At 34.3% G+C, this 15,409-nt stretch overlaps 1 protein-coding gene across 1 annotated transcript; it reads right to left on the bottom strand.

Annotated features, from left to right (window-relative positions):
• Positions 1-11,820: 11,820 nt before the first annotated feature.
• On the bottom strand, positions 11,821-14,860 carry LOC100778782 (uncharacterized). Its single transcript, XM_006587251.4, has 3 exons — positions 14,667-14,860; positions 13,363-13,695; positions 11,821-12,340 (listed from the first exon to the last, which is right to left on the bottom strand). Exons 1-3 carry the CDS (start codon positions 14,740-14,742, stop codon positions 12,150-12,152), a joined length of 600 nt encoding a protein of 199 aa, XP_006587314.1. The 5' UTR covers positions 14,743-14,860; the 3' UTR covers positions 11,821-12,149.
• Between the last annotated feature and the right edge of the window lie 549 nt (positions 14,861-15,409).

Below are 15,409 nucleotides of genomic sequence, written 5' to 3' on the forward strand. Positions count from 1 at the left end.
TTTCCATACATGAACCTTTTTTATTATTTTATTTTCGGCCTAGCCTGTTTTGTTTAGTCCGAAATAAAATAAAACTGATAGTTGCATCCCTTTCTTTATATGTGCACCCCTATCACTTAGGATGGTGACTAGGTCCGCCATGTCAGCACTTCGTCAGTGTTGACTCAGTCCAAGTCAATCCTTTGAATTTGACAAAAAAAACAAAACAAAGAAAAAAGAAAAGAAAAAGAGATAGAAAATAAAAATAATTATACATATTAGTGAATAACTCTTTATTTTATTGTATTTCTTTATTGTCTCTATTTATTCTTTAATGTGATTTTAATTTTGTCTTGTTAGTTAGTTTAAGTAATATCTTGTAAATATCTCGTTATTCCTCTTATTACTAAGTGTACCTTTCACTTCTATTTTATTCCTTTCTATTCTCATTCTATTTATCTAATTTCGTAGCACTATGTCAATTATTTATTTATTTTTACAAATTCGCATTAGCATTCTTTAGTACATGTTTTACACTATGTGTACTCCATGTTGGGTCTTTGACTTGCTTGGTAGTATTTCAATAACATGTGAGTAAATTTTGTGAATGACATGTTGGGTCTCCGACTTGCTTGAGTTCACAAAGTTTACCACAAAAAACTAGAATCTTTTCTAAAAATGGTAACATTCTCAAATAAAGGGTTCCCAACTTGCTTGGTAGTGTTTCAATAGAATGTGAGTAAATTTTGTGAATGTCATGTTGGATTTCCGACTTGCTTGACTTCTCAAAGTTTACCAAAAAACCAAAATCTTTTAAAAAAATAATAAAATAAAATCACCCTAACATATAAACTCTTTTTCTACAAAGAACTATGTAAGTCTGATTTCCTCATTGCACCTCCTGGGGATACGTAGGAGCAAGGGAAAATCCCTTGTTGACCCAAAAAAAAAACTAAAAAATAAAATCCTTTTTAAAATAAAAATTAAAATTCGATTTCCCTTTCTAAATAAAAGAAAATATAACAAAATATAATTTATATTTTCAAGGGAAGATAAATAATTTAAAGTCACTTTATTTTTTAGCACACTAAAGGCTTTCGTTTTCATGATGGGCGCGTGGGGTGCTAACACCTTCCCCACGCGTAAACGACTCTCGAATCCTTATTCTCAAACCGTAGACCATTCCTTATCCTTTTTGCTTTTTCCGACGTTTTCCTCAAATAAACGTCGGTGGCAACTCCCCAAGTTTCCCATTTTTTAAAACTATTTATTTATTTATTTTGAATAATTTTTATTTCACCATCCCGTCGTGGCTCACGTTGCGACAAATGGCGACTCCACTTGGGACTCGTTAGAGAGTTAAGCCATTTGATCAAGTGTGAAATTTTATCGTTACTTTTTCTTTATCTATTTTCCCTTTTCTCTTTTATCCTTACGTTGTGCTCCCATTCATAACCGTTTCATTCCGTTACCGTTCTTTTTGTGGTTTTGCTTCGATCTCGTTCCTTTTATTCTTTGTTTCGCCCATGCCATTATATAACCTTTGTCATGTTGTTACTTGTTGGTGTTTATCCTTGTATCTATTACCTTCGTAATTAGAAATAAATTGTGCCATTGAATCCTAGGCTAGAAGACATGTGCTATACTTGTTGTATCTACCTGGGTATTTTTTGGTTGTTTTGCAGGTGGGATTGGGTAATTCTTAGGTTGCTCCGTTCACACATGACACCTACACTTTTTGCACACACTTTGAGATATTGGGCCTTATACCCGGGTCTGCGTGAGCCATAGGGAGTGGAGGTCGATCTGTGGTCATGCTGGGTCTCTGACTCACTTGATGACAATGAAGCCTCATCTAGAGTTTTCCTTTTTTAGTGAGGCATTGCCGCTGGTAGTCCCTATTGCTGCAATGTTGTTACCTAAGGGGATAATATCTCTAGAGGCCGGTGAAGATACATGAAATTGCCCTTGGAAGTTGTCACTGGATAGTGAACTTTAGACCCTTTTCTGTTAGGTTCCAGAATTAGGGACACGAAGCAGACTCGCCCTGTCTTGTTCCTTGATCACATCATGCATTTCTTTAAGGCATCATGAGGGACATAACATTTTGCATTCATCATTTATCATATTCATACACCGCATTTGCATAAGTCATTGCATTTTCATACATATTAATTTAGCATTTTTTTTTTTGTTCTGATAGTTACATACATTTTGTTGTCATCATTCACATGTTATGCACTTCATTTGCATAAGTTATTGCTTTTCCATACATATTCATTTAGCATGTTTTTTTTCTAGACAATTACATACATTTTGTTGTCATTATTCACATGTTATGTTCACTCATGCATGATCCTGTCATATAGTTTTTCATGCCTCACATTTTCCTCTACATCGCAAAAAAAAAGTCAAAATGAAGCGTGAAAGTTCACACCACGTTCTTAGTTGCATGTGTTGAGTATCATGATGATAGCTATAAACAAACCATGTTGGGGTTATACACTCATTTTTCCTGAAAATGATTGAAAATCATGTGAACATGGTACCTAATGCATTGTTAACAAGAAAGGGTGATCTTTCGAGCATCTCGTGTCGATCTCATAAATACGTTTGTCATGCATAGCATAAGTATGCCCTAATCATTCATCTCTATGATAGGTTGTTGAAGTATTGACGATCAAAATTTCTATTCCTTAGATCATGGGGTCGAACCAAGCATAGTCTTTTAAGAAATGGTTTTATCAAGTCAAGGTCAAAGTATGGAAGTAGCCAGCTTGCGAAAGTTAGAGCAGAAGATGGATCAAGTTTACATGGCCTCTTTGACTACTGTCAGCACATGATTAAGCTAACAACTTACAAAATTAGAAACCTCTTATGTGATCGTGTTTTATTTCCAATTGCACTTTGATTCTGATGGGATGTAATGAACAATGTTGTTTCAATGAAAATTAGAGTTGATTCGACCTTATGTTCTATTGAGTGTTCTGTGTAAAATTCGCAATATTCCAGCAACTTATCATTCACATGCATTCATGCTTATTTGTTTGTCCACATTGGTACGTATTGCTCATTACATTCTTTCCTTGAAATCAGGAAAAAAATAGTGCTAAGAAAGAAAGATTGCATTTTATGACACCCTTACCAGACACATGTCAAGGCAACGATAATGAGTGACATAAAGGAAGTACAGGAGCAAATGAAGGTCGATATGGAGGCCATGAAAGAGCAGATGACAACGATGATGGAAGCAATGATGAGCATGAGGAAGATGATGGAGATCAACGCTGCTACAACTGTTGTTGCTAGTACTGCTACTAAGAGGGACTCGATTCAACCGTCCGGGTTCAATCAAGAGAGTCGTCCAGTCTCATATGTAGTAGGTCAAGGAGGCGAGACAGCGACAAATGCATATGGGCCTCATTATGTCCAGATCCAGAGTAAGTCTTCTTTTCCACCATATAGTTTTCCTCCCAATTATACACCACCTACTGTTGTATACGCTCTTAGTGAGATTATCGGTAATTTTGCACCCATATTCATTGAGAATCAGCAACCCCAACCCGATCATACTCATGCTCATGTCTCTTAACCTATGAAGGAAACACATGAAGCTCCCTAGGATCACACTCTAACCGGTTTCAAGGTTTATCCGAGATATACCACTGAAGGGCCTGCATTTTCTAGTGCCCCCATGTCAAATGCTGCAGGGGGCCCTCAGTATCAACCTCCATCAAAACCCTTACATTTTGTGATGGAAGGAGGACCTCCTGCTATAGTTGAAAAGAAAAAATTTGATCATATAAAGGAGAGACTACAGGCCATTGAAGGAGGAGGAAATTATGGCTTTGCTTACATGTCAGATTTATGCTTGGAACCCGATGTGGTTATTCCTCCGAAGTTCAAGATGTCAGAATTTGATAAGTACAAAGGAACCACTTGCCCAAAGAATCACATGAAAATGTATTGCAGGAAGATGGGGGCGTATGTGAAAGATGAAAAGCTGCTAATGTATTTTTTCCAAGAAAGTCTCGCTGGGGCAGCTATTACCTAGTATACTAACCCGGAACCTTCCCGGATTCGCTTTTCGAAGGACCTAATGAATGACTTCATTAGGCAGTATTAGTATAATTCTGATATGACTCCAGATAGAATGCAACTACAGAATATGTGCAAGAGAGACAATGAATCTTTCAAAGAATACGCTCAAAGTTGGAGAGATCTAACAGCTCAAGTAGTGCCCCTAATGACGGAGAGAGAGATGATAACAATGATAATGGACGCAGTGCAGTGTTCTACTATGAGAAAATGGTAGGTTACATGCCTTCGAGTTTTGCAGATCTAGTGTTTGCTAGTGAGATAATTGAAGCAGGTCTAAGGAAAGAAAAATTAAATTATGTTGCTTTTGTGAATCATGGTAATGGAGGACCCGAAAGGAGTGGCGAGAGGAGAAGAGAGGGAGAACCTCATGTTGTGGCTGCAGTTCCTGCGTGGCCAAACTTTCCACTAGCCCCTTATAATCCCAAGTACCAATATCCTCCCCAACAATATCACTACTCAGCTAATATCAGTCCTTTCCATTACCAATCACCCTACCAACCAAGAATACCCAATCAGCCACAAAGGCCACCCCTAAATCGGCCACAAAATTCACTCACTGCACATCCAAGACCAAACTCCACCCCTAATACCAACCAAAACACCAACCAGGGAAGGAATTTCCCAGAAAAGAAGCCTATATAGAATTCACCCCAATTCTTATGTCATATGTTGACTTACTCTCGTATCTACCCAATAATGCAATGGTAGCCATAAGCCCAGCAAAGATCCCTCAACCTTCATTTCCCCGAGGATACAACTCAAATGTGGCATGTGCTTATCATGGGGGAGTTCTGGGGAATTCCATTGAGCATTGTATGACCTTGAAACATGAGGTGTAAAGTCTAACTGATGCAGGCTGGTTGAGATTTGAGGAGGAAAATCACTTGTGAATTTGGATGTTGTCGAGCAATGCTATGCATGATGTTTGGGGCAATTTGAAGACTTGCTGTTGGATATTTCCAATGACTCATTAGGATTTTCATGTTTATGCTATTATTGTAAAAAAAAAAAAAACAATCGTAATGTTAATAATATGCATGAATCTAATGTCATCACCTGTCATTCTTTAACGATCATATTTTTGTATATTTATTTAACTTTCATTGGAATATGAATGTACGTCGTTAGTTTGCTTGCTCAAGTGACTTATGCTCCTAAGTTGATCTCCAAGTCTGCCCAATCAGAAATTGTGTATTCTACATGTTTGGTGAGGGTGCCGTAAGCGACGAGTAAAGTTGAATAAACATTTTATTGACTATGTTTCAAATCAAATAAATAATTAGTACAGACATTCAGGCGACCTCATTTTATCTTTCTTAAAAGTTGTCTTTCTGAAGAAAAAAAATTTGTGAAGGGCAAGAGCTATTTGACTTAATCTATCAATTGAAAATACTTTCAATATTTCTTGTACTTGAAAATTCTTTTTCAAGAACCTACACAGTTTCTTTCATTTCTTCCTTTCTTTCGTTTCTTCTTGCTACAAGGTCATGACAAATGACAGCAGCAGATACCTCCAGACCTTACATTGGGGCAATGACAGGCACCATGCATGAGTTTCAAGCGAACCTAGGGGCAGACAAGAAGTCCTCACCTGATAGGTTGAAAACCCGAAAGGGCGGCCTAGGAAAAATTTAGGGTAATACTAATAAAAGAAAATAAAAAAACAAAAAAAAAACAATCAGGAGCATGTTTATCAAAGGTTTTATCCCAAAATCCAAGCTGTAAGAGTCTCTAGTCAAGATTTGAAATGACACATGGTCGTGTTTCTTCATCCCAAACACTAATTTATCCCTTGTTACCCCTTATGAGCCAAAGCATATTTGTTTTCTTAAAAAAAGAAAAAAAAGAAAAAACTTGAGTTGGAACCACCGCTGAACTGGTGGGAAGAGCAATGCAAACAAAACATGCATAAGGTTTACTAAGCTCTAGGTTGGGCAACCATGATGTTAAAAAAAGCATAAAGCATATTTGCCAAAGGCAAGCAAAGCAAAAGGAGACAAAAGATTTCCAAATTTTACAAGGAAGGCACAAAAGTGCAATAAGGATTAATGTATAAGACAAATGGAGTAGAGCCTAACCCAACAAGTTGAAATGAATAAAAGTACAAGCAAGGCTCTCAAGGTTCTTACTCAATATAACCCTTAAACACTCTTTGAGCCTCTCTAATCCTTTTTTGTCATAGTCCTCTTACCCCTTGACCACGTTACAAGCCCAATAAAGTCCATGTGGGTCAAGGAATGACTAATTTTGCTTTTGAGTTTGGATTCTGGAATGGAACCCGCACGCTTGTGATTGTTAAAAAAGATTTAAAAGAAGAAGAAGCCTCGAGGTTTGCGCTTGCACATTTGAGAAGCAAACTTATTCGACCAGGAGCTCATGGAAGATGCCCAAATACAATTGTGATAGTAGGGTACACCTGATGTTAGTCGCTCATGCAAACTCCTTAAAATTCCTTTCGAATCCAAGGGTAGCCTTTGTTATATAAATTCTTGTGGGATCGACCCATGTCATCAAGTTTCAGCAGGATCAATAGACCCATGGCATCAATCAATGATCTTAAATCAGGAAAGTTTCACTTGGTTATATACCAAAGTGTAATAATCCATTGCCATCCTTCAATGGTGCACGCGGTCGGTCCCAAAGCCTTATATTTCCTTGCTGTGCAGAATAATCGAAGTTTTCAAACAAAAAAAAGGACGAATCCTAGGATCAATATTTTAGTTGATTGATTAAATGTCAAATGACTTCACTGTCGTCACCCAAAAAAAAATTATCAAATGTTTAAATCAAAACATACACTTTGAGGGAGTCCCCGAAGAGATTTGCAAAAGATAGGATGACCTTGCATGAATTATCACGTCTTTTAGAAAGAAACAGTCAATCTGTGTTTTTTTTTTTAAAAAAAACAAAAAAAAAAAAGAAAGAAAAAATATAATAAGAGAGAAAGAATGTCATGAGCATTGTACAATTTTCATGATTTAAAACCTTTTGCATTGCATTGTTGCGTACAAAACCTACATTTACTGCATTTCAGGGCGAAATTTGCATGCCTATGCATTCCAAAACTCATATGCTTCATATCAAGCTGTAAAGGCATATATTTCTCTTTATATGCCAATTTCAAAAATCCAATGTCCTATCTTTTGAGTTTGGTATGAGTGGCCCTTTTAAAGAGTCAACCTTTTGCTTTCTTATAAGGTTGAGCCCTTGGATACTAGTACCTATTGGCATGTTTCATAGGACTCAACGTCCTTTGCCTTTATGTTTTCGTAGGACTCAATGTCCTTGCCTTTTTGTTTCATAGGACTCAACATCCTTTATTTTATGTTTTCTTAAGACTCAACGTCCTTTCCTTTATGTTTCCCAAGACTCCATGTCCTTTGCTTTTTAGTTTCATAGGACTCAACGTCCTTGCATTTATGTTTCATAGGACTCAATGTCCTTTGCTTATTAGTTTCATAGGACTCAATGTCCTTGCCTTTATGTTTCACAAGACTCAATGTTCTTTGCTTAGTTTCATTGGACTCAATGTCCTTTGCTTTTTAGTTTCATACGATTCCACGTCCTTGCCTTTATGTTTCATAGGACTCAATGTCCTTTGCTTTTTAGTTTCATAGGACTCAACGACCTCACTTTTATGTTTCATAGGACTCAATGTCATTTGCTTTTTAGTTTCATAGGACTCAACGTCCTTACCTTTATGTTTCAGCGGACTCAATGTCCTTTGGTTAGTTTCATAGGACTCAACATCCTCACTTTTATGTTTCATAGGACTCAACGTCCTCCGCCTTTATGTTTCCTTGGACTCAACGTCCTCTCTTTTATGTTTCGTAGAACTCAACATCCTCTGCCTTTATGTTTCCTTAGACTCAACGTCCTCTGTCTTTGTGTTTCCTTAGACTCAACGTCCTCTCTTTTATGTTTCATAGAACTCAACATCCTCTGCCTTTATGTTTCCTTAGACTGAACGTCCTCTGTCTTTGTGTTTCCTTAGACTCAACGTCCACTGTCTTCATGTTTTCTTGGACTCAACGTCCTTTCTCTTTATGTTTTCATAGGACTCAACGTCCTTTGTCTTTATGTTTTCATAGGACTCAACGTCCTTTGTCTTTATGATTCATAAGACTCAACGTCCTCTGTCTTTATGTTTTCATAGGACTCAATGTCCTCTGTTTTATGTTTCATAGAACTCAAAGTCCTATTTTTTTGTTTCATGAGACTCATTTCCTTACTTTGTCGTTGAACTCAAACTTTGTATTTGTTGGTACACCAATTCTTTTTACCAAAGATTCTTTATTCTCATGTTGTGATCTTTCAAAGAATCATTCAAACAGAATTAATGCCTTTGTCTTTACTTATCTTTTACTTTCAATAAAAGATAAGTAAAGAGGAGCAGCTATGAGACCCTAATTCTGTCCGGGTGCAAAGGAAAACAAAAAGAAAACAAATGGAAAAAAGATAAAAAAAAAAAAAACAGAGAAAACAAAAAAATAAAAGGAAAGGAAAAAGAAAGAAAAGAAAAGACGTAAAAAAATGATGAAAAAAAGTATAAAAATGAAAAAAGAAAAAAAAGGAAGAAGAAAAAAAGAAAAGAAGAAGAAAAAGAAAAAATGAAACGTGAAAAAAAATAGAAAAAAACAAAAAAAATGAATGAGCAGAAAATAAAAGAAAAAAAGAGGGAAAAGTAAAATTAAAAAAAAAAACTATTTGTGTGACCTGGGCTCTCAAGGAGAGCCTATTAGGTCAAGAAGAGGAGTACTCTGCATAAAAAGGAAAAGAAGGAAAGTCTGAAAAAAAATAAAAAGGCACAGAGCAGCGCGGATCCTGAGAAGGAAAAAAGAACCTATCTGACGGTGCCTTTTGGCAAGCGTGGTCAGAGAAGAAGAAGGGTCATCAAGTTATCCCTCATTCTTCTTCACTTTCTCACGTGTTTTGACTCTCTTCTTTTTTTCTTTCATACCACCGCACTGCATCACCTTCCATGGTGACCCTACCGTGGCCTCCGACAAGGCTTATGTGACATGTTTTGTTTATTTTCTTCTTACCCCTTTATTTGTTCTGGCTTATCAATGTTTTTCTCTTTTTTATTGCCAACTCCAGTGAGGCTGCGATGCCTCTGTCCATGCCACCGCCACCCTCTGCCACTATCCCGTGGTAGTTTCGCGCCCGTGGGCCCGTCGCCGGTGGCGTTAAGGGCCATATCACTTTCGTTTTGGTTTCTTTTTCTCTTTTAATTTGTTTGCACCACTGTGAAATTTCCGCCGCCATCGTTGTCGTGCCACCGTCAGCCCCACGGTGGCCTCGTGCCGTTGGACTTTGCACCAGTGGTGCGTCGGGCAGCACGCCACCCTCCGTGGTGGCTTCCGTACTGGCTGCGCCGTTCTCTACATGAGGCAACTAGGGTTTTCCAACCTTATTGCGTAATCCCGGGTTGGGTCGGGTCGCTCTAACTCGATTTCAACTCAACCCTAATAAAAAAACAAAAAAAAAACATAAACAATGGTTGTTGTTTACACTCCTTGTTCATACGTAGCACCCCTATTCCGTTTTGGGCCTAACCCACTTTTGCAAAACCTGAAATAAAATAGATACATTATTCACACCCCACTTTTCATGGGTGCACCGATTCTTTATGTTTTGGGCCTAACCCACTTTTGCAAAACCTGAAATAAAATAGAAACGTTATTTACACTCTGTTTTTCATAGATCCTACACCTCTTCCTTACGTTTTGGGCCTAGCCCACTTTTGCAAAACCTAAAATAAAATAGAAGCGTTATTCACACCCCAATTTTCATAGATGCACCTCTTCTTTTCCATTTTGGATCTAGCCCATTTTTGCAAAACCTAAAATAAAATAGAAATGTTGTTTACACTACCTTCTTCATACATGCACCCATTTTCCATTTTGGGCCTAGCTCACTTTTGCAAAACCTAAAATAAAATCGAAATGTTATTCACTCCCTATCTTTAATACATGCACCTTTTTTGTATTTTGGGACTAGCTTTTTTTTGGAAAACCTGAAATATGATAGGAACCCTATTTACCCCACTCTTTACACACATGCACCTTTTTATTTTATTTTTGGCCTAGCGCGTTTTTTTTTAGTCTGAAATAAAATAAAAATGATAGTTGTACCCCCCCCCCCCCCTTCTTTATATGTACACCCCTATCACCTAGGATGGTGACTTAGTCCAAGTCAACCCTTTAACTTTGACAAAAAAAAACAAAAAAACAAAACAGAAAAAAAAAGTAAAAGAGAGAAAATAAAAATAATTGTATATATATATATACATATACATATATATATATATATATATATATATATATTAGTGAATAACTCTTTATTTTATTGTATTTCTTTATTGTCTCTATTTATTCTTCAATGTGATTTTATTTTTGTCTTGTTAGTTAGTTAGTTTAATTAATATCTTGTAAATATCTCGTTATTCCTCTTATTACTATGTGTACCCCTTATTTCTATTTTATTGATTTTTATTCTCATTTTATTTATCTGATTTCGTAGCACTATGTCAATTATTTATTTATTTTTAGTAATTCCCATTAGCATTCTTTAGTACATGCTTTACACTATGTGCACTCCATGTTAGGTCTCCAACTTGCTTGGGGGTATTTCAATAACATGTGAGTAAATTTTGTGAATGACATGCTGGGTCTCCGACTTGTTTGAGTTCACAAAGTTTAACACAAAAAACTAAAATCTTTTTCTAACAATGGTAACATTCTCAAATAAATAATTCTTCAACGTTACACACACTCCATGCTGGGTCCCGACTTGCTTGGTAGTGTTTCAATAAAATGTGAGTAAATTTTGTGAATGTCATGTTAGGTCTTCGACTTGTTTGACTTCACAAAGTTCACCAAAAAAACCAAAATCTTTTAAAAAATAATAATAAAATAAAATCAACCTAACATATAAACTATTTTTCTACAAAGAACTACGTAAGCCTGATTTTCTCATTGCACCTAGGAATACGTATGAGCGAGGATAAATCCCTGACCAACAAAAAAAAAAACTAAAATTAAAATCCTTTTTTAAAATAAAAATAAAAATTTGATTTCCCTTTCTAAACAAAAAAAAACAAAATATAATTTATGTTTTCAAAATAAATAATTTAAAGTCACTTTATTTTTTAGCACATTCGATTACAGGTCATTATCCTTTTCTATTTTATTGACATTTTCTTTAAATAAATGTTAATAACGACTCTCCAAATTTTTCATTTTTTTAAAAAACTATTTATTTATTTATTTTGAATAATTTTTATTTCGCCATCCCGTCGTGGCTGATGATGTTGCAACACTAATCACACACACGTCCACACATAGGCCCTTCTTGACTTGCATGACAAATTTAAAAGTGAAAAAAAAGGTTTTGATATAATAATTGTAGGTAAATTAAAGGTTATTTTGTGTATGGTGAATTATTGATTTTTTTTATCATATATCCTTTTCTATTTTTTTTTCCAAATTTTTAAATCTTTTTGAAAAAATTGTAATACCTTAAAATTGCTAAAAAAATATTTCAAACCGAAAACATTTTTGCAAGTGATTTATACATCATAACCTAAATGAAAAGTTGTATCATTACTTAATGGTGATTTTTTTTTGAAAGTGACTAAAAATAATAACAAACAAAATTGATAGACTAAGACCAATCAAAAGATAATTGAAAGACTAACCTTGAATTTCATATAAGGATGAAGAATTAAAAGTTGAATTTCAAATTTAAATTCTTAACCATGTATATAAAGAATTCGAGTTGATTACTATTCAAACCAATCAAATAGCAATCACTATATATTAACCAACAAAAACAATGAAAGCTAGCTAGCTAGACTCATTTTCAATGCGAAGAGTCTGAGAGACCACTTTCAGCATTAAAATTTTGTACAACAGAATACATAAACTAATGACACATTCCAAACCCCCTACGTAGCTACATATTGGTGTGCGGCGCAACATCCTTATTACAAACTAAACACCCACTAAGTATCAAATACACTCATTTTAATTATTTCTTGCATGCATTAAGAAAATTACTAGTACTTAGTATTGCGGGAATGGAGCAACCGCAGGTTCATCTGCGAGCTCCACAGCATCAAAAGGTTGTGGAGAAATTGCGGTAAATTGAAGAGAGTGCACTGGTCCTGGTGCCACGATACCAGAGCTTTTGATCTCAGCCATTTGTCGACGTGCATTTGCACCTTTTGCTGCACACAATTTGGGAAGAAACACACCTGTGTATACATCAAGGACAAAACTTAAAATTAATAGAGAATTTTTAATTAACATGATTTCGTTCAGTGTTTCAAATTAAATTGTGATTGTAAACATTACCAAAAAAAATAGTGATTGTAATAATGATTAATGCAACCGTCTCAACGTGAATTTAATTTATGCACAAAACATTAAAAATGTCACATACATTTTCTAGACTCTTCTCCCTTAACTCAAATCTCACATTTAATTCCTTCATTTCCAACTCACTACTATATCCTAAAGTAGTAAAGTCCCTCTCATATCCTTCATAATACCCTTTAAATCTATTAAATAAAGATAGAGACAGAATAAAGAATAATATTCGAATGAAATCTGTAATGCCCGACGCAGTCCGATGCTGTGCCGTTTTGTGCATTATATGGTATATGGTCCACAATTTGAAACGCCCATGTATACATAATATGGATTAGTTTGTAATTAGGCTTGGGGTCTAGTGAGGGTAGTTATATTTGTAAATGTAAAAGAATCAAAAAGGAAATTTTTTTCAAATATTGAAATTCAACTAAGAGATAGAAATCAAATATAATAAATTAAAATAAAAATTAAGAAGATCAAATATAAATTAAAAAACGATAGTTTGATCTATTCAAGGCGAATTTGTTTTGTTAGTTGAAGAACAGTAAGTTAATTAAGTACACATTTAAAATAGAGAAAAAAATATTATAAATATTTGATTCAAAGAGTGAAGAGAATAAAAGTCTCCCACTTCAAGTTTTGTATTTTTTTTTTCTGTAACTATTATCAGTATGATCAACTATTTTTTAATTTTGTTGATAGTTAGTCTTTGTCAACGAAATTAACTACACGATCATTCTTAATTAGTTGGATTTCTCCATTTCAAGTAATGCATTTTAATTTATAATATAGAATTAGATTGATTCTTGGCCAATTACTTTTTGAAGAATGGTTAGCAATAGCGTGGTTTTTTTTTTTTTTTTTTTGTGTGTATGTGTAATTAGACAATGGCTGACATGTTTACCTTCACCAGCAGCAAGGTTGAAGTATAGGTCAACGATGTTGGGGCAGCTTTGGTAGCACTGAGGGGAACAAAGGTTTTGTGTAAAGCCACGTTCCATAAGTGAGTCCGATGAAATTCCAAAGGATTTTCTGTCCAACCCACAAGCCTTTATGCATTCATCACTTTCAATATGCCCCTTAATTTGTTTTTCAACTTCTATCTCCGAAGTCCTGCACGTGTAAGCTTCTTCCCCTGTCCTCTTCACACGCTTCTCAAGCACACACCGTTTCCCTTCCGATGACACCGCAAATGCGCACGTGTCGTGGCTCAAATTCTCGCATTCTAATGTCTCTCCTGAATTTCATCATTACAATGTATGCATTAGAGATTAGAGATGCTAAAACCATGTTTTGAAAGGGAAATGCTTGTTGTTAAGAATTTGTATATATGTATATCAAAAGCTATATAATACTGCAAAACTTTTGAATTCCGTCAAGATTTACTTTTTTATTTTTTAAAATTTAACATTTCAATCAAATAATATGTAAACACGTGAGTTTGTACGTGTTAGATTGGTGCAGAAAATTCCCGTATCATATAGTAATTTGAAATATGGATCTACAATTTAACTTCCTTAAATGAAAGAAATGTGTAACAGGTACGATGTAAAATTTACCCACGATTTTAATTAAATGTCTTCGTAGTTAATCATTTTTTGACGATAAACTTAGGTACAATGTTTTAGATATATTGATTTTTTTAAGGGATTTTAGATATATTGATAATTCTTTTAGTCAAAACTAGAATTTAATGTTGGTAATCTTTACAATATAAGTATTTGCATTAAATATCAAGATAGTTTATTGAGGGATATCTCCAATCTACTACTGATGAGAAAACAACACTAAAACTGCATGCAATCCCCTTTTCAACAATTATATATATATATATATATATATATATATATATATATATATATATATATATATATATATATATATATATATATATATATATATATACTTCGAAAAATATATATGAGTTATATTCTGGCTTTTCAATGACTGACACTCTTTTTCTATGTATACAAGGATCTCATTTGAATATTCAATCTTTTTGTTTTTGTTTTTTTTGCACGGCTGAATGTACAATGTTGGGATGAAAATCAAATTCGTGTTTGATTCACGATATTGAAAAAATAGTCACTCTTTTCTTACAGCTTTCTATCAGAAATATATATATTAATTAAATCAAGCATGGATAGAATATGCTGGAACCCGTAAATGAATATTTAATTAAGAAGTTTATTGGTTTTAGAAACTTACCAAGAGTTCCTTGTATTGTGACGAGAAATGCAAGGGCAGCTAGTGCCAAAAATCTCAAGCAAATGTTAAGGGCCATGGCTCAAGCAGAAGAAGATCGTTGGGATAATAGGCCAAAACTCTAGCTTGGGAGTTTGGAAGTTTGGTTGTGCTTTTGTATATACTTGGAGGATTGCTGTGATGCTTTATTTATGGTTAGTTAATGAGGGTATTTATAGCGGATTCTTCAAGGACAATTTTATTCCTTTCTTAAGTGATGGAAAGGGATATTTTATAGAAGGTGGACTTTTCAATACGAATCAAAAGAGCGGAAAACAAAGAACAGTAGTTTAGTTGTTTACAGAAGTTTGATTTAACCGGCATGACATGAAAATGCTTTGAAAATTTTGATTACACATAACACGTTTCTGTTGAACATACTATTTATAATTAAAAAAGAAATGAGAAAGTAGCATGAAATGATATATGAATGATAAATTATAAAAATAAAATTATACTAGTATAAAATATATACTAGAATAATATAATTCAAATGCTTTTATTACAATAAAAATGATATTTTTTTTGTCTCTTTTATAAAGAAAATGGTTTTTAAATCCATATTTGTAAAATATAAAAATAAATAGATTTTTTTTATAAAAAACAAAACAAAAGTAACTAAGTACAATAATATATCAATTTAATTAAGTTAAACAATTGTGTGTGAAATAATCCGTGCATTCCATGATGAAAATTAGAACTATTTT

Source organism: Glycine max, chromosome 9, assembly GCF_000004515.6.
Source record: "Glycine max cultivar Williams 82 chromosome 9, Glycine_max_v4.0, whole genome shotgun sequence".
Lineage (NCBI taxonomy): Eukaryota > Viridiplantae > Streptophyta > Magnoliopsida > Fabales > Fabaceae > Glycine > Glycine max.